This window comes from Mustelus asterias, chromosome 10 (genome assembly GCF_964213995.1).
Source record: "Mustelus asterias chromosome 10, sMusAst1.hap1.1, whole genome shotgun sequence".
Lineage (NCBI taxonomy): Eukaryota > Metazoa > Chordata > Chondrichthyes > Carcharhiniformes > Triakidae > Mustelus > Mustelus asterias.
This window is the reverse complement of record NC_135810.1, coordinates 59,749,383-59,768,719: the sequence shown is the minus strand read 5'-3', so window position 1 is coordinate 59,768,719 and position 19,337 is coordinate 59,749,383. Positions and strand designations below refer to the sequence as shown.

Sequence of the window (19,337 nt, the reverse complement as noted above, 5' to 3'; positions counted from 1 at the left end):
TATTGAGGTGCCAAATTGACTACTTCCACTCCTAATTTTTTACATTCATAAGCCCAAGCTTTTGTGTGTTTACTTGTCTTTTACAGGTCCATGGAAGCATAAACAAACCAAAACCATTCAGTGTTTCTTAATGCTTATGTTAAGTGGTGAGAATTGTTAGATATCTATTATCAGCAGTCTTAATGAGCCACGAGCTTCCTTCACTTCCTTCTCAAATAAATATACTTGCCCTGTTATTTCCTCTCGTTATCTCAAACTTTTCCCTTGAAACTATGAATCTCTCACTTTATTGCAGTCGAGGGAGAAATGTTCAGTCTTTAAACGGCCTTCGATGATTTTCCTTATAGTTGTTTCAAGCTACCATAAAATAATCCAACCCATATTCAAAAACACATTTTGTTCCATTGATTTAAAACTCTTGGCTAATGACCATTAGATTGTTAAGGGGAGTCACAAGATGAATCAAGTATTTATGAATTAATTAAAATAGATCCTTGATGTAGCAACAGCAGAGCATTTAATATTCTAACAGTTATAGCTCCTGATTGGGCTTTTATTTTTCTGTTGCCAAAAATATTGTCTCCCCATAATATAAACAGAAAATTCTGGAAATGCTCAGCAGGTCAGGCAACATCTTTGGAAAGAGAAACCAGTATAATGTTTCAGGTCAATGAGCTTTCATCAGAACTGAAAGAAGTTAGAGTTGTAATAGGTTTAAGCCAGTACAGAGGCAGGGAAAATGTTTGCGGGGGCGTAGTGGGAAAACATTGGTGCACAGCGGCCTGAACGAAAAGAATAAAAGGGGAGGGTGTGATGGGATGGAACGCAGGAAAGGCAAAATGTTAAAAGGTAAGATAGTGTAGGGCAAAAGGCAATGGAAATAGGGCAAGTGAAGAAGATGGTCTAGAGGAGGTCAAATGTGAATAGCAGAATCATCATTAATGGTTGATGTTGAACAAAATGGGGCCAAGGTTATGATCTGAAAATCTTTATTCAGTGTTGTGTGCATAAGTGCTCATTGAAAGATGAGATCCTGTTCCTTGAGCTAATGTTGAGTTGCTTTCATTAGAAGAGTGTAGGAAGGTGAGGTCAAAGTGTGAATAGAGCAGAAATTTAAATGAGACCAGGAGCTCAGTGTCACGCTTGCAAAGTGAACTGTTTAACAAGCCTCTCTGCCTCCTCCACTGTTCCACTGAAGCTCAATGTTAGCTTGAGATGGAATACTAGGGATTGATAGTCCTAGTCCAAATTTCATCACAAAGAAAGCTCATTACAGAAATATGAATGCTAGCTTTATTTTAACACCTAGCCTCATAAAAGGTATCTTTATAATTAGAATAATAAGCAAAGTAGATGTTGAAGTGACTTTGTCCAAAATGCATCCATTGTACCACTTTCATTCAGTTTGTTCCTTGTTTTAGAGCAAATCCTACTCCGGACTCACTTATCTGTGTAGCCTCATCGGGGAAGGTTCTCTCTGGTGAGGATTATATATGGTTCCCCTATCAACAGGGACCAGACATGATGCCTCACAGGTAATACCGGAGGCCATTGAGGCCCCCCAGGAGGTCAGGGGCAAGGGGGTTGCCCCTTGGGCAGTGCCAGCCTGGCACACTGGCAGTGGGGACGGGTCCTGCTGGAGGATGGGGCTAGTCGGTTCAGTGGCGGGGGGGGCCACTATGCACTCTGCACAGTCATTGTGGGAGGAGAGAGATGGTGATCGTTCCAGCTGATGTGGGTGGTCATGATCATTCTGGGTGTGTGGGGGGGGGGTCACGAATGGCCGCTGAGCTCCACGGTAGCGCGGGAGGTGAGGGTGCTAGGCCAAAAAGGTCTGCTATATCTAAAAGTGGCAGTGACAGGTGTCTGCTGCTGTCAGCACAGAGACCTACACATGCGCAATGACGCCTTCTGCTGCTATCAGCTGGCCTTTGGATGATTTAGGCCCCACCTGCTCCCCCTACTAGCAAAAATCAGATTGAGGGTTTTTTATTATTGTACAGAGTATATAAGATTAAACTGGTGGCCTCACTGAAAAAACAGATCTGAAACTTTCCCATTTTCACGTTTGTTCTGGACTTAAGAGTTTTTTTGGTAAGATGTTCCCCACTCCCACCCCCCCCCGCCATATCTGTGAACTGAGGAGTGACTTTTGCCTTATCAGTGGAAATTGTGACCATCATACAAAAACTCCACAGAGGCCAATTCATCAACTTTATTAGATCCAAGAATTACTTTTGTAGACTCATACATCTGTTGTCAATTCTCTCAATTTTGACAGTTTGTACCAACTTTCTCCTCTTTTCCGAGTCAGTAACTGAATTCCACCAAATAATCTGTGGTTGAAAAATTCTTCATCCTTTTAATTCTGAGAGGTTGGCCATTGACATTCTCTCTGTAATGTGCAGTAACAGCCAAGATTTACAAATGAGAAGAAAAATGTCAGGTAACTTAAACTTTGCTTTAGGTTTTCTTCCTGCCCAAGGCTATCTGGCTTGGTCCCAGCTAACAGGAAGACTACCACACAGAGCTAACCTTGTTCTCCATCTTTCATTCAGACAAAGAGCACTTGAAGGAAGAGGAAAAGCTGGAAATGGAACTGGCCACGATGCGTTCAGCCAACGAGGACCAGCAGAGGCACATTGAAATCTTGGATCAGGCTCTGAGCAACACCCAGGCCAAAGTGGTTAGGTTGGAGGAGGAGGTGGGCTAATAACCAAAAAAGTCTGAAGAATGTTTAATTTGATTTGATTTGCCTCATTGGTGATCGCTATATAGAAACATAGAAAGTAGAAGGAGGCCATTCGACCCTTCGAGCCTGCTCTACCATTCAATATGATCATGATTGATCCTCTATCTCAACATCATAATCCCGCGCTCTTCCCATACCCTCGCTACTTTTAGAGTCTAGAAATCTATCTATTTCCTCCTTGACTATATTCAGTGACTTGGCCTCCACAGCCCTCTGTGGTAGAGAATTCCACAGGTTCTCCATCCTCAGAGTGAAGACGTTTCTCCTCACCTCAGTCCTAAATGGCCTATCCCTTATGCTGAAACTATGACGCCTTGTTCTAGACCTCCAGCCAGAGGAAATGACGGGTGGAATTACCCCCAAAAAATTCTAAGTGTCACAACAGCGTAAAAACAGGAGCCCACTGTCTCTTGGGCGAGCTCAGCACTCTTCTGGCATTCTTTGACAGCTGGGAGCTTTGCACCAGGGGAGGTGGTTGTAGCCTAAGTAAGCCGCTGACCCTGACTTGAGAGAGCTCGGGCACCATTGCGCAGGGTGCTTCTATCTGCAAGTGAACCAGGAGACCTTCACCCTCCACCCCCTTCTCCCCCCACCTCCCCCCCCCCCCCACCCCACCCACCCCCGAAGGATGTCAGACCCCTCACCCAAAGTTAAAGCCCATGAAATAAAACAGACAGTGGCAGCATGGATACGAAGTAGGCTAAGTAACAGGAGATGGTGGTGAGTGGTTGTGGTAAATGGTTGTTTTTTTGGGCTGGTGAAGGTACACTGTGCCATTCCTCAGGGGTCAATACTAGGACCACAGCTATTGTTGGCATGTATAAATGACCTAGTGTGGACACTTGTTGTTTACTCCTACTCTGCATCCCTTCCCCACTCCTGTAGTATTGACAGCACACTCCTTCCAATCCCCACAGTTTCATAAGTGTCACCCCCACCCAAGACAAAGTGTCCGGTTTTTTTCTCTCGGAGCTGGTTACCTTGTTGGCAGAGGAATGGCTTGCTGACGTACTCTTGAAGAGAGCTGGCAAAACGCAATGAGCTAAGAGGCCTCCTATACTATAACTATTCTGAGTCGATGATGAGAAAATCTTTCAACTTTAAAATCGGTCGTCTTATACACAATACAGATGGTGGGATAGTTTTTCCTCAAGCACAATGGTATGCTCCAATTTTAAAATTTAGTTTCACAGAGGTGGCCCAAAACAAGCACTTGGCCTCTCATTTACATATATAAGGGGCCTAATGCCTGTCTAGCCATCCATCAAAGATGCCTATAAAACAGCCTGATCCAGTAACTGGGCCCTGAGTCCGTGCTGGTGTTTTTTCCAATTTTACCATAACTGCAGTGGAACCTGGACACTACTGTCATTTCAACGAGCTTTCCACCTAGTCCATCAATGAAGTTGCAGCAGGAATTGAGGACAACTCCCTCAGAAATTCAGGGCCCTGATATTTGTGTTCATGCATGAAAAATTGCAAGGGGTGAAGAGCCGGAGTGTTAAACTAAATAAAAGCAACCTTTATAAATGAGTTCATAAAATCTCAGTGGCTAAACTGAGCTTGCCATCTGGATCAGTTTGTTCCTTGTCATTACCACTATTATTCCACAAGTGCTCATTTTAACTCTTCTGCTGGTCTCTAAGTCGCAACAGAGAAAATTAAAACAGTATTGTACACTGCGAGCTATGTCTTGAAACAGTTATAAGCAGCTATAAATCCTGGACCAGGAAAGCACATAGAATAAGTGGCCACTGCACTCTGCTAAACACTTGGTTCATACAATATCTGTTATAGAATATCATAGAATCATAGAAACCCTACAGTACAGAAATAGGCCATTCGGCCCATCAAGTCTGCACCAACCACAATCCCACCCAGGCCCTACTCCCATATCCCTACATATTTACCCAACTAATCCCTCTCACCTATGCATCTCAGGACACTAAGGGCAATTTTTAGCATGGCCAATCAACCTAACCCGCACATCTTTGGACTGTGGGAGGAAACCGGAGCACCCGGAGGAAACCCACGCAGACATGAGGAGAACGTGCAAACTCCACACAGACAGTGACCCAAGCCAGGAATCGAACCCAGGTCCCTGGAGCTGTGAAGCAGCAGTGCTAACCACTGTGCTACCGTGCCGCCCGTATAGAACAGTATAGAACAGTACAGCACAGAACAGGCCCTTCGGCCCACGATGTTGTGCCGAGCTTTATCTGAAACCAAGATCACTCCCTATCATCCTGGTGTGCTCCATGTGCCTATCCATTAACCGCTTAAATGTTCCTAAAGTGTCTGACTCCACTATCACTGCAGGCAGTCCATTCCACACCCCAACCACTCTCTGAGTAAAGAACCTACCTCGGACATCCTTCCTATATCTCCCACCATGAACCCTATAGTTATGCCCCCTTGTAATAGGTCCATCCACCCGAGGAAATAGTCTTTGAACGTTCACTCTATCTATCCCCTTCATTATTTTATAAACCTCTATTAAGTCTCCCCTCAACCTCTTCCGCTCCAGAGAGAACAGCCCTAGCTCCCTCAACCTTTTATGCTGCAACTGTACATTTTTCAGCCCAGCATTGCATCCTATCTATGTCTCTTTGCAGTCTACAACAGCCCTCCACCTCATCCACTACTCCACCAATCTTGGTGTCATCAGCAAATTTACTGATCCACCCTTCAGCCCCCTCCTCTAAGTCATTAATAAAAATCACAAATAGCAGAGGACCAAGCACTGATCCCTGTGGCACTCCGCTAACAACCTGCCTCCAGTCTGAAAATTTTCCATCCACCACCACCCTCTGTCTTCGATCAGATAGCCAGTTACCCATCCAATCGGCCAACTTTCCCTCTATCCCACACCTCCTTACTTTCATCATAAGCCGACCATGGGCGACCTTATCAAACGCCTTACTAAAATCCATGTATATGACATCAACTGCCCTACCTTCATCAACACACTTAGTTACCTCCTCAAAAAATTCTATCAAATTTGTGAGGCACGACTTGCCCTTCACAAATCCGTGCTGACTATCCCGGATTAATCCGCATCTTTCTAAATGGTCGTAAATCCCATCCCTAATGACCTTTTCCATCAACTCACCAACCACCGAAGTAAGACTAACCGGCCTATAATTACCAGGGTCATTTCTATTCCCTTTCTTAAACAGAGGAACAACATTCACCACTCTCCAGTCCTCTGGCACCATCCCCGTGGACAGTGAGGACCCAAAGATCAAAGCCAAAGGCTCTGCAATCTCATCCCTTGCCTCCCAAAGAATCCTCGGATATATTTCATCAGGCCCAGGGGACTTATCGACCTTCAGTTTATTCAAAACTGCTAGTACATCCTCCCTCCGAACATCTACTTCCTCCAGTCTATTAGCCTGTAACATCTTCTCTTCCTCAAAAACATGGTCCCTCTCCTTGGTGAACACTGAAGAAAAGCATTCATTCATCACCTCTCCTATCTCTACTGACTCCATACACAAGTTCCCACTACTGTCCTTGACCGGCCCTAACCTCACCCTGGTCATTCTTTTATTCCTCACACAAGAGTAAAAAGCCTTGGGGTTTTCCTTGATCCGACCCGCCAAGGACTTCTCATGCCCCCTGCTAGCTCCCCAAACCCCTTTTTCAGCTCATTCCTTGCTAACTTGTAACCCTCAATCGAGCCATCTGAACCTTGTTTCCTCATCCCTACATAAGCTTCCCTCTTCCTTTTTACAAGACATTCCACCTCTTTTGTGAACCACGGTTCCCTCACTCGGCCATTTCCTCCCTGCCTGACAGGGACATGTCTATCAAGGACACACAGTATTTGTTCCTTGAAAAAGTTCCACTTTTCATTAGTGCCTTTCCCTGACAGTTTCTGTTCCCATCTTATGCCCCCTAATTCTTGCCTAATCGCATCATAATTACCTGCCCCCAATTATAAACCTTGCCCTGCCGTACGGTCCTATCCCTCTCCATTGCAATAACAAAAGACACCGAATTGTGGTCACTATCTCCAAAGTGCTCTCACACAACCAAATCTATCACTTGGCCCGGTTCATTTCCCAGTACCAAATCCAATGTGGCCCCACCTCTTGTCAGCCTATCCACATATTGTGTCAGGAAACCCTCCTGCACACACTGCACAAAAACTGCCCCATCCGAACTATTTGACCCACAAAGGTTCCAATCAATATTTGGAAAGTTAAAGTCCCCCATGACAACTACCCTGTGACCCCCACACATATCCATAATCTGCTTAGCAATTTCTTCCTCCACATCTCTATTACTATTTGGGGGCCTATAGTAAACTCCTAACAACATGATGCCCCTTTCCTATTTCTAACTTCAGCTCAGTATGCAGATCCCCCTCGAAGTGCCTTTCTGTTGTAGTTTCAACTGTTGTGGTTTCAACTTGTCATGATGTGGAGATGCCGGCATTGGACTGGGGTAAACGCAGTAAGAAGTCTCACAACACCAGGTTAAAGTCCAACATGTTTATTTGGTAGCAAAAGCCACTAGCTTTCGGAGCGCTGCTCCTTCATCAGGTGAGTGGGAGTTCTATTCACAAACAGGGCATATAAAGATACAGACACAATTTACAAAATAATGATTGGAATGCGAGTCTTTACAGGTAATCAAGTCTTAAAGATACAGACAATGTGAGTGGCGAGAGCGTTAAGCACAGGTTAAAGAGGTGTGCATTGTCTCCAGCCGGGACAGTTAGTGAGATTTTGCAAGCCCAGGCAAGTCGTGGGGATTACAGATAGTGTGACATGAACCCAAGATTCCGGTTTAGGCCGTCCTCATGTCTGCGGAACTTGGCTATCAGTCTCTGCTCAGCGACTCTGCATTGTTGTGTGTCGTGAAGGCCGTCTTGGAGAACGCTTACCTGAAGATCAGAGGCCGAATGCCCGTGACCGTTGAAGTGTTCCCCAACAGGAAGAGAACACTCTTGCATGGTGATTGTCGAGCGGTGTTCATTCATCCGTTGTCGTAGCATCTGCATGGTCTCCCCAATGTACCATGCCTCGGGACATCCTTTCCTGCAGCGTATCAGGTAGACAACGTTGGCCGAGTTGCAAGAGTATGTACCGTGCACCTGGTGGATGGTGTTCTCACGTGGCATCCGTGTCGATAATCCGGCACGTCTTGCAGAGGTTGCTGTGGCAGGGTTGTGTGGTGTCGTGGTCACTGTTCTCCTGAAAGCTGGGTAGTTTGCTGCGGACAATGGTCTGTTTGAGGTTGTGCGGTTGTTTGAAGGCAAGAAGTGGGGGTGTGGGGATGGCCTTGGCGAGATGTTCGTCTTCATCAATGACATGTTGAAGGCTCCGGAGAAGATGTCGTAGCTTCTCCGCTCCGGGGAAGTACTGGACGACGAAGGGTACTCTGTCCACTGTGTCCCGTGTTTGTCTTCTGAGGAGGTCAGTGCGGTTTTTCGCTGTGGCACATCCGATGAGTCGATCGATGAGTTGAGCATCATATCCTGTTCTTATGAGGGCATCTTTCAGCATCTGGAGGTGTCTGTTATGATCCTCCTCATCTGAGCAGATCCTGTGTATACGGAGGGCTTGTCCATAGGGGATGGCTTTTTTAACATGTTTAGGGTGAAAGCTGGAGAAGTGGAGCATCGTGAGGTTATCCGTGGGCTTGCGGTACAGTGAAGTGCTGAGGTGACCGTCCTTGATGGAGATGCATGTGTCCAAGAATGCAACCGATTCCGGAGAGTAGTCCATGGTGAGTCTGATAGTGGGATGGACCGATGATGGGACTGAAACAACTATATGACGACATCAACAAGTTCCATCCCACCATCAGACTCACCATGGACTACTCTCCGGAATCGGTTGCATTCTTGGACACACGCATCTCCAGGATCGCAACAGACACCTCCAGACACTGAAAGATGCCCTCATAAGAACAGGATATGGTGCTCGACTCATCCGACGTGGCACAGCGAAAAACTGCACTGACCTCCTCAGAAGACAAACACGGGACACGGTGGACAGAGTACCCTTCGTCGTCCAGTGCTTCCCCGGAGCGGAGAAGCTACGACATCTTCTCCGGAGCCTTCAACATGTCATTGATGAAGACGAACATCTCGCCAAGGCCATCCCCACACCCCCACTTCTTGCCTTCAAACAACCTCAAACAGACCATTGTCCGCAGCAAATTACTCAGCCTTCAGGAGAACAGTGACCACGAAACCACACAACCCTGCCACAGCAATCTCTCCAAGACGTGCCGGATCATCGACACGGATGCCATCATCTCACGTGAGAACACCATCCACCAGGTACACGGTACATACTCTTGCAACTCGGCCAACGTTGTCTACCTGATATGCTGCAGGAAAGGATGTCCCGAGGCATGGTACATTGGGGAGACCATGCAGACGCTACGACAATGGATGAATGAACACCGCTCGACAATCACCAGGCAAGAGTGTTCTCTTCTTGTTGGGGAACACTTCAACAGTCATGGGCATTCGGCCTCTGATCTTTGGGTAAGCGTTCTCCAAGGCGGCCTTCACGACACACGACAACGCAGAGTCGCTGAGCAGAGACTGATAGCCAAGTTCTGCACGCATGAGGATGGCCTCAACCGGGATCTTGGGTTCATGTCACACTATCTGTAATCCCCACGACTTGCCTTGGCTTGCAAAATCTCACTAACTGTCCCGGCTGGAGACAATACACATCTCTTTTTAACCTGTGCTTAACGCTCTCTCCACTCACATTGTCTGTACCTTTAAGACGTGATTACCTGTAAAGACTCGCATTCCAATCATTATTTTGTAAATTGTGTCTGTATCTTTATATGCCCTGTTTGTGAATAGAACTCCCACTCATCTGACAAAGGGGCAGCGCTCCGAAAGCTAGTGGCTTTTGCTACCAAATAAACCTGTTGGACTTTAACCTGGTGTTGTGAGACTTCTTTCTGTGGTTTGAACTGCCAGAGGTTGTCTTGTGCTGAACTAGCTGCTTCAGTCATTTCTTTGGTCGATGCACTGGTATTGTGAAGTAAAAATGAACAAATCTGTTCTCTCATTAAGCAATACTAAATTGAGAGTGACCTGGTTTGTTAAGTAGCTGAAGTATTTTGTGAACAATGCCTCAAGAAGTTGTAGCAAAGAATGACGACTCATCCAAGTTGTTAACATTTGCTTCTTGCAGATTGGGAGGGAATTTATTCTGAGCTTTTTTGGGAATTTGGCCTTGTCCTTCAGGATTATCTCCTAAAGATAATTATGAAGTCAGCTCCACAAGCACTTTCACTAATGCATTATAGGGTAAATTTTGCATCTAATTTGTGGTGCTTCTGATTATCCTGTGGTCAATTTTAACCACTGGAAAATCATGAGTCTCCTAAATTGGTTCAACTAACCACCACACACTCACTGCCCTGGGTTTTGAGTCTCTCAGAATTTTAGTTTCAATTTAAAGCCGTTTTTAGGCAATTCACAAACACTTCTCGACAGTACAATTGACCAAAAAACATAGGTAACGTTTCATCTTCTCAAAGAAACATTGGAATTCTGATCTTTTATTCAAATTCGTCATAATGAATGGTCTTTTCAAATCTATTTAACGTTTGAGTGTTCATCTCACGCTTGAGGCCTAGAAATTATGTTTGGACGGTTCCCTGGCCCACCGAATATTATGATGTGGAGATGCCGGCGTTGGACTGGGGTGAACACAGTAAGAGTTTTAACAACACCAGGTTAAAGTCCAACAGGACAACGCCGGCATCTCCACATCATGACTACCATCGACACCGCAAACTGCCGGCTCCAAGTGGAGAGGATCTCCAAGAAGATCGCGCATATCGACACAGACATGTTCACCCCACCGAATATTAGCCTTGGGCCTCATTAACATTAAACAGGCAAGCTCAGACACCTACTGGGCATCCCTAAGCAGCTCGCCAACGAAAAGCTTGTAATTCAGGCTTTTGCATTGCCAACAGCAACTTTCAGGTGAATGCTTTAAAAGGGAAACGAAAGCAATGGGGAGGGGCTGAACTAGGGGATGAGTTGATTAGGTGTTTGAGGAGGGGTTGAGAAGTGGCTGGCAGTGGACTGTGGTTTTAATTTGCAGCCTGAAAGATAGTCTGCTTCTTGCAGCTCCACATTCAAATTTTAAACTCTTGCCTTTTTGATGACAGCTTGAAGCATTTCCTCTAACAGACCCAGTTAGGCTACGTGTGGACCTGGTTTTCTTGAATGGAGTCAGTCAGGCACCACAATAAGCAGGGCAGCCCAATGTTGCCCAAGGGGAAATTGTAACAGTAGATAGATTTTAAAACAAATGTTTTTCCAGACAAAGCTAAAAGCACTGATTGGAACATTCTAATTCCATCTATCTGGGTTGAGAATATGTAAAGGTTAAATAAACTGAAGTGTTCATTTGTGGTGCTGCTGAGTAATGAAGAGTTGGTGGCATTTGAATGGCTGGCAGCTCTTGATGGGTGGAAACTCCACCACCAGGGTCCATGATATTGGGGTAAGGCGCACTACTGGCCTTTTGAGGGCCTGATGTGGAGGTCTTCCCTAAAGAGGCGACACAGGCATCTCGCCAGCTCTCCAGACAACAGCCACGACCCCCAATCCCTCAAAATAATCCCGTTCCCAGTTTGCAGCATTCGTGCTCTTGGTTTGATAACAGAACACCTTAACATGGTGTTATTGCTTGGATGTGGAGGAAGGAAAACTATACTGCCTGTTGCATGAGGTGTCCCTATTGTTTCGATTGCCCAATATGGGTCGTTCTGTGACTGAGGTTGAATTGTGAGATGAAAAACGAGTTATTCTCTAGCTCGGTTAGTCCCTTGGACTAATGTTTACCTTTTCTGTTTACAGCTGAGGAAGAAACAAGTGTATGTGGAGAGGGTGGAGAAGCTGCAGCAGGCCCTGACACAGCTGCAAGCGGCCTGTGAGAAGCGGGAGCAGATGGAACGGAGGCTGCGCACTCGGCTGGAGCGAGAGCTGGAATCTCTCCGAGTGCAACAGGTACCTGTTACATTCGGATGTCATGCTTTGTCAGGAAAAGATTCAGTGCACCATCACATCCAAATTCAAAGTGTGTAGTTTTAAAAAGCAATTTTAATTGTAGAAGATTCAAGGATTGAAGGTTAAAAATTATAATATTTACGTTTAGGAAATCCTTAAATTGTTGCCTTTCTCCCATGTTAGCCATCTCTGTCAATTTGTGAGGATTTTTGGCTCAGCACCAATGATGAATATGTAAGCTTTCTAGCCTGGTTGGATCACATGAAACCATTGCAATCACATCACAAACAACAAAAACATGTATTTATTAAGTACATGCAACATAGCAAAATGTCCCAAGGTGCTTTAGAAGAGCGTTATCAAGCAAACCTTTGGCACTGAGCCACAGAGGAATTCTGAGGACACAAGACCAAAAGCTTGGTCAAATTAGTAGGTTTTAAGTAGCACCTTACAGAAGAAGAGAGGTGAAGAGTCAGAGAGGTTTAGAGAAGATATTCCTCAGCATCCGTAAGCAAGACCAGCAATGGTGGGATGATTATGATGGGATGTGTAAGATGCTAGAATTGGAGGAGACCCTGGTTCTCGATTAAAGGAATTTTGCAAAAAATGAATTATTATTTTGGTGAAGAAAACAAATAGTTGGCTGTAATATTCTGTGTGAATATTCTGGTCTGTACACTGTGCAATTGTTGCACTCCTGCTGCAGAATTTCCCCTGCCAGATGCACACATCAGAGATTGCAGGTCTGCCCTCCCAGTTTTGGGCTGCCTAAAGAAAGGGATGTGGAGAGAGTACAAAAGAGATTCACAGAAGTGATAGCAGGCACCAAAGCTTTTAGCTGTGAGGAGAGACTAAAGAAATGGGGGCTCTTTTGACCATAGCAGAGAACATTAAGAGGAGACCGTTTAAGGCTTTCAAAATCATGGAACATTTTGCTGTTAAGTCATGGAGAAACTATTTTTGATGCTGAGTGAGTTGGTTATTGGAGGACATAAGTCTAAGATTGCACAACAAAGAACATCAGGAGAGGTTTAAGAGAATTTTTCATGCAGAAGGTTGTTAGGACATTGGATACCCTACCAGAAGTAATGCGGAAGCAGAATTAAAAGCAAGATGGTCAAAGATTTGAAAAAGAGAAGAATCACGCAGAAAGGACAAGTGATGAAATAAAATGGAATACACAATACAGGCATGATGAGTTGAAAAGCCTCCTTCTGTACTATAAAATTATATCATTCTGTTTGCTGTGTGCTGTGCTGGTCACTGAATAACAATCAACAACAGCATCCCTGGATAATTTCCTGTCTGAATAACCCAGCTGTCATTCAGTGTTATAACTGCTGCCTTTTGAGATCGGGAACAGAAATAGACAAGCCATTAAAGGTTGCTGCTCTGTAGTATTCAGAACTATATGACATTGTGCACTTCTTCTCACAGCCATGGCAGGTTAACTGCTCGATCCCATTGGCTGAAATCACCTAGTTCTGCTTGGCTATGCAGGGTTCAACTGAACAATTCTATAATTAAATTTAGAACACTAGTTTCAAATTTAAAGAAAAGGTACTGAGAGCAATTACACTGTAACAAGCCAAAATTAAGCTTACTAGAAGTTTATGTTTGAAAATGATGAAGGGTTTTAATAGGGTCAGTAGGAAAGACTAGTTCCTCTGGTTGGGGAGTCAGCAACAGGGTGAATCATCAGTTTAAAAATGATGACTGATCAGAGGAGAGAAGTAAGGAGAATGTTTTCGCACACAATTGTTGCAGCAGGAACATTTGATCACAGCATGTAATTGAGGTATTGACCAGTGCATCATTGCAAAGAGGAAATTTTTAAAAGCAGAGCAAAATAGAGACCTATCGGCAGAGATTAGGTCAGAAGCTTTTCATCTTAAATTGCTCTAGCAAAGGACCAACATAGGTGTGATAAACCAAATAGCCTTCTGTGCTGCAAACTGCTCTAATTTCATATGCATTACGGGGGTGTCTGTGTGTGTGTATATATATATATATATATAAATATGTATATATTATATAGAGAGAGCTTGCTTGCTGGAACTGAATATTGAGAAATGGTGAGGCATCAAGTTGTGTACTGATTAAATAATAGCACCATAAATATTCAGACCCGTCGCAATATTTGTGGCCCAGATGATCATTTATGTAACTAATCATCCTGTAGAAAATCATCAAAAATATAACAATTAGATGGGTGGCATGGTGGCACAATGGTTAGCAGTGCTGTATGGAGTTTGCTCGTGCTCCCCATGCCTACATGGATTTCCTCCAGGTGCTCTGGTTTCCTCCCACAGTCCAAAAATGTGCAGGTTAGGTGGATTGGTCATGCTAAGTTGTCCCTTAGTGTCCAAAGATGTGTAGGTTAGGGGGATTAGCCATGGTAAATGCACAGGGTTATTTGGATAATGAGGTACATGCTCAGTAATAGCTGGCTTTGGTAGAAGTCTTCCACCTTTTTTTTCACATTTCTGGTGCAGTTGAATTTATATTCAGGCAGTCTGAGTCTTAAACCCAGCCTTGACTGATTTTGAAGTCTGGACTTTCATTTTGAACAAGAACAGAAGTAGGCTAGTTATTTTTCATAATAATACGAATTTCACCATGAACTACAGGGTTAATGGCAGAGAACAGATCTCCAGCTAACAGCTCCTTGTGTAAAGAGACCTCAGAGTCACACCTCCATTCACTCAAATACACTCTGACCCCATCTAATTTCCAGGTTTCATTGGAACTTAGGAACATGGCACTATCTCAACATTGGGAGCAAGCACATTGGCACAGTGGTTAGCACTGCTGCCTCTCAGCGCCAGGGACCCGGGTTCGATTCTGGCCTTAGGTGACTGTGTGGAGTTTGCCCATTCTCCCCTTATCTGCGTGGCTTTCCTCCGGGTGCTCTGGTTTCCTCCCACTGTCCAAAGATGTGCAGGTTAGATGGATTGGCAATGCTAAATTTCCCCTTAGTATCCCAAGATGTCTAGGTTAGATGGATAACTGGGCAAAAGAAAATCATTTCAATGAACAGCTAAAAACAAACAACTATTGAGCTCCACAAGTTCTGCAGTTTATGCTCAGTAGCCTCTTTGTACCAGGCAACATATTCCTTACACAGGATTAATGTGCTATTAGTGTATCACATGTACAGCTAGAGAAAGAGAGAGGAACTGTTCAGGATCTGAGGAAATAAAAATTGAGAAATTATTGGTGGTGAGTTTGCAAGAGTCAGACAGTGGCTGACTTTAACATTTTTCCAGGTGAGAGAAGATGTATGAACATTGGAGCCATAAATTGGAATGTAAATATCCTGCAATTTGCATAAATTATTATTGATTATTTGCACCATATTATTTCTCTGCTTCCTCAGTTAACACTCGTTCATGTGAGAATGACACTGGCTATAGGTTATCTGATGCCAGTTGCAAAAGATCTTTCAGTTCTGTTAGAGAAACTCTTCTGTGGAACCTGGAATTGATGAAACTGATTTTCTTTGATACCTGTTGATTTACTCCAAGTGATTATTTTCCCTCACAGCGACATGGTGGTCCTCTGATGGCTAATGTTCCCGAGTACAATGCACCAGCACTAATGGAGTTGTTACGGGAAAAGGAAGAACGAATCCTGGCCCTGGAGGCTGACATGACAAAGTGGGAACAGAAGTATTTGGAAGAAAGGGCGATGCGTCATTTTGCCATGGATGCTGCTGCTACAGCTGCTGCTCAGAGGTAATGGTATGAAGAGCATGTGCAGTGGGTCTTGCAGCAGGGTATCTCTTTATTCATTCCTAGGATGTGGGCATCACTGGCTAGGCCAGTATTTATTATCCTTCAGGTGTTGAAGGTTGCAGGTTTGTCAAAGGAGTTTTGGTGAGTTGCTGCAGTGCATCTTTAGATGGTGCATACCCTGCCATTATGTGTCGATGATAGAGGGAGTGAATGTTTGTGGATGGGATGTCAATCAAGCGACTGCTTTGTCCTGGATGGTGTTGACCTATTGTTGGAGCTGCACTCATTCAGGCAAGTGGAGAGTATTCCATCACACTCTTAACTTGTGCCTTGTAGATGGTGGACAGGCTTTGGAGTGGAGGTGAGTTACTTGCCACAGAATTCCCAACCTCTGACCTGCTCTTATAGCCACAGTAATTTTATGGCTAATCCAGTTCTGTTTCTGGTTGATAGTGATCCCTAAGATCTTGATAGTGAAGGATTCACTGATGGTAATGCCATTGGGACCTCACCCTGCAATATCAAGGGGAGATGGTTAGATTCTCTCTTGTCATTGCCTTGGCACTTGTGTGACGTGATTGCCGCTTATTGACTGAAGCTTGAATGTTGTCCAGGTCCGGCTAGACTCAGACTCTCCATTAGGAAAATGCTAGGAAATTATTCAGGTTTAATAATCAGTATCACTGGTCAGTTATGATGCTTCTAGATACCATAGAGCAGATTTATTAAGACCTCAAACACAATGGGCTATATTGCAGCAATAAATCCTGGGATTTCCCCATGTACATTTATAAGATACATATGTATATACACATGTAAGATAAATATGTGTTTTATATGGCATAATGTACCTTGCCAGATGCAAGGACTGAGAATATCTCCCTTCTTTGATAGTTTCTCTCTTTCTGATCTAATTACATGTGCATTATTCTTCATGAAAAGGGTCCAGTGATTTGCCGTCTGCTCCTCTGATTTTCTTTCCCTTCTTCTCTATGACAGAAGCTTCTAGGCTCCATTTGGCACCTGCACTTTAACAGAATGGCTGAAATTAGGAATGGATCTTGAAGGATATTATGGGAGTATAGTCACTTGCCGTTACACAATGTCACAAATGCACTGGCTTTGCAGGGTGAGGTCCCATGTTGCAGGGTGAGGTCCCACGTTGCAGGGTGAGGTCCCACGTTGCAGGGTGAGGTCCCACGTTGCAGGGTGAGGTCCCATGTTGCAGGGTGCAGTCCCATGTTGCAGGGTGCAGTCCCATGTTGCAGGGTGCAGTCCCATGTTGCAGGGTGCAGTCCCATGTTGCAGGGTGAGGTCCCATGTTGCAGGGTGAGGTCCCATGTTGCAGGGTGAGGTCCCATGTTGCAGGGTGAGGTCCATGTTGCAGGGTGAGGTCCCATGTTGCAGGGTGAGGTCCCATGTTGCAGGGTGAGGTCCCATGTTGCAGGGTGAGGTCCCATGTTGCAGGGTGAGGTCCCATGTTGCAGGGTGAGGTCCCATGTTGCAGGGTGAGGTCCCACGTTGCAGGGTGAGGTCCCACGTTGCAGGGTGCGGTCCCACGTTGCAGGGTGCGGTCCCACGTTGCAGGGTGAGGTCCCACGTTGCAGGGTGAGGTCCCACGTTGCAGGGTGAGGTCCCACGTTGCAGGGTGCGGTCCCACGTTGCAGGGTGCGGTCCCACGTTGCAGGGTGCAGTCCCACGTTGCAGGGTGCAGTCCCACATTGCAGGGTGCAGTCCCACGTTGCAGGGTGCAGTCCCACGTTGCAGGGTGCGGTCCCACGTTGCAGGGTGCGGTCCCACGTTGCAGGGTGCGGTCCCACGTTGCAGGGTGAGGTCCCACGTTGCAGGGTGCGGTCCCACGTTGCAGGGTGCGGTCCCATGTTGCAGGGTGCAGTCCCATGTTGCAGGGTGCAGTCCCACGTTGCAGGGTGCAGTCCCACGTTGCAGGGTGCAGTCCCATGTTGCAGGGTGAGGTACGTTGCAGGGTGCAGTCCCACGTTGCAGGGTGCAGTCCCACGTTGCAGGGTGCAGTCCCATGTTGCAGGGTGCAGTCCCATGTTGCAGGGTGCAGTCCCATGTTGCAGGGTGCGGTCCCACGTTGCAGGGTGAGGTCCCACGTTGCAGGGTGAGGTCCCACGTTGCAGGGTGCGGTCCCATGTTGCAGGGTGCAGTCCCATGTTGCAGGGTGCAGTCCCATGTTGCAGGGTGCAGTCCCACATTGCAGGGTGCAGTCCCACGTTGCAGGGTGCAGTCCCACGTTGCAGGGTGCAGTCCCACGTTGCAGGGTGCAGTCCCATGTTGCAGGGTGAGGTACGTTGCAGGGTGCAGTCCCACGTTGCAGGGTGCAGTCCCATGTTGCAGGGTGAGGTCCCATGTTGCAGGGTGAGGTCCCATGTTGCAGGGTGAGGTCCCATGTTGCAGGGTGAGGTCCGTGTTGCAGGGTGAGGTCCCATGTTGCAGGGTGAGGTCCCATGTTGCAGGGTGAGGTCCCATGTTGCAGGGTGAGGTCCCATGTTGCAGGGTGAGGTCCCATGTTGCAGGGTGAGGTCCCACGTTGCAGGGTGAGGTCCCACGTTGCAGGGTGAGGTCCCACGTTGCAGGGTGAGGTCCCACGTTGCAGGGTGAGGTCCCACGTTGCAGGGTGAGGTCCCACGTTGCAGGGTGCGGTCCCACGTTGCAGGGTGCGGTCCCACGTTGCAGGGTGAGGTCCCACATTGCAGGGTGAGGTCCCACGTTGCAGGGTGCAGTCCCATGTTGCAGGGTGCAGTCCCATGTTGCAGGGTGCGGTCCCACGTTGCAGGGTGCAGTCCCACGTTGCAGGGTGAGGTCCCACGTTGCAGGGTGCAGTCCCACGTTGCAGGGTGCAGTCCCACGTTGCAGGGTGCAGTCCCACGTTGCAGGGTGCAGTCCCACGTTGCAGGGTGCAGTCCCATGTTGCAGGGTGCGGTCCCACGTTGCAGGGTGAGGTCCCACGTTGCAGGGTGCGGTCCCACGTTGCAGGGTGCGGTCCCACGTTGCAGGGTGCGGTCCCACGTTGCAGGGTGCGGTCCCACGTTGCAGGGTGCGGTCCCACGTTGCAGGGTGCGGTCCCACGTTGCAGGGTGCGGTCCCACGTTGCAGGGTGAGGTCCCATGTTGCAGGGTGCAGTCCCATGTTGCAGGGTGAGGTCCCATGTTGCAGGGTGAGGTCCCATGTTGCAGGGTGAGGTCCCATGTTGCAGGGTGAGGTCCCATGTTGCCATCTGTATGTCTGTTTTCCAGAGATTGAAGAAAACTTTATAGAGAGGAGGAAAATTAGCTGTGGAGAAATACAAGACAAAATTTACTGCTTCTGAGAAGACAAAATGTTAATGTTTTGAGGGTTATTTGATTTGATGATTTTGACATCAGCTATTGGCTGACAGAGTCTTGGATATATATAGAACCCACATGATCTGGAATTATACACCAAAGCCGATTGACCCTAACAATGTAGTGGGCAAGGTCTCGAATATAATCAATCCCATATTCAGGTTATCCATTACATAATACCTAAGAGAAAAGTTTCCATTTAACTCCCAGTCTGTACCCAAGTGGCTAATCTTAGCTGGGACTCCACAATTTACCTCGGTATTCCCTGAATTAAGAAGGAAAAGGTTGGCTCCCGTTTGCTATTCAACATCCCTTGCTGGAAGATATTTCAGCATTGCTCGAGGATTGAATTGAACCCAAATGTCGTGCCTCTTGAGTGAATAACTTGCCAATACTCATTATCAAGCCTTGCACATGAATAATGTTGCTTCAGTGAGGTATCCAAAAGTGACTAATACATGTGAAACAGACCCCAACATGGGCCA

The 19,337-nt window shown here is 46.3% G+C and overlaps 1 protein-coding gene across 3 annotated transcripts in view; it reads left to right on the top strand.

Moving 5' to 3' along the window:
• The window catches only part of amotl1 (angiomotin like 1), a 133,877-nt gene that overhangs the window by 100,952 nt on the left and 13,588 nt on the right, over positions 1 to 19,337 (top strand). For all 3 annotated transcript variants that reach the window (XM_078221791.1, XM_078221793.1, XM_078221792.1), the window contains 3 exons: positions 2,559 to 2,704; positions 11,616 to 11,765; positions 15,312 to 15,502. In XM_078221791.1, the coding sequence (XP_078077917.1) occupies positions 2,559 to 2,704; positions 11,616 to 11,765; positions 15,312 to 15,502 (487 nt within the window). The remainder of the gene's footprint in view (positions 1 to 2,558; positions 2,705 to 11,615; positions 11,766 to 15,311; positions 15,503 to 19,337) is intronic.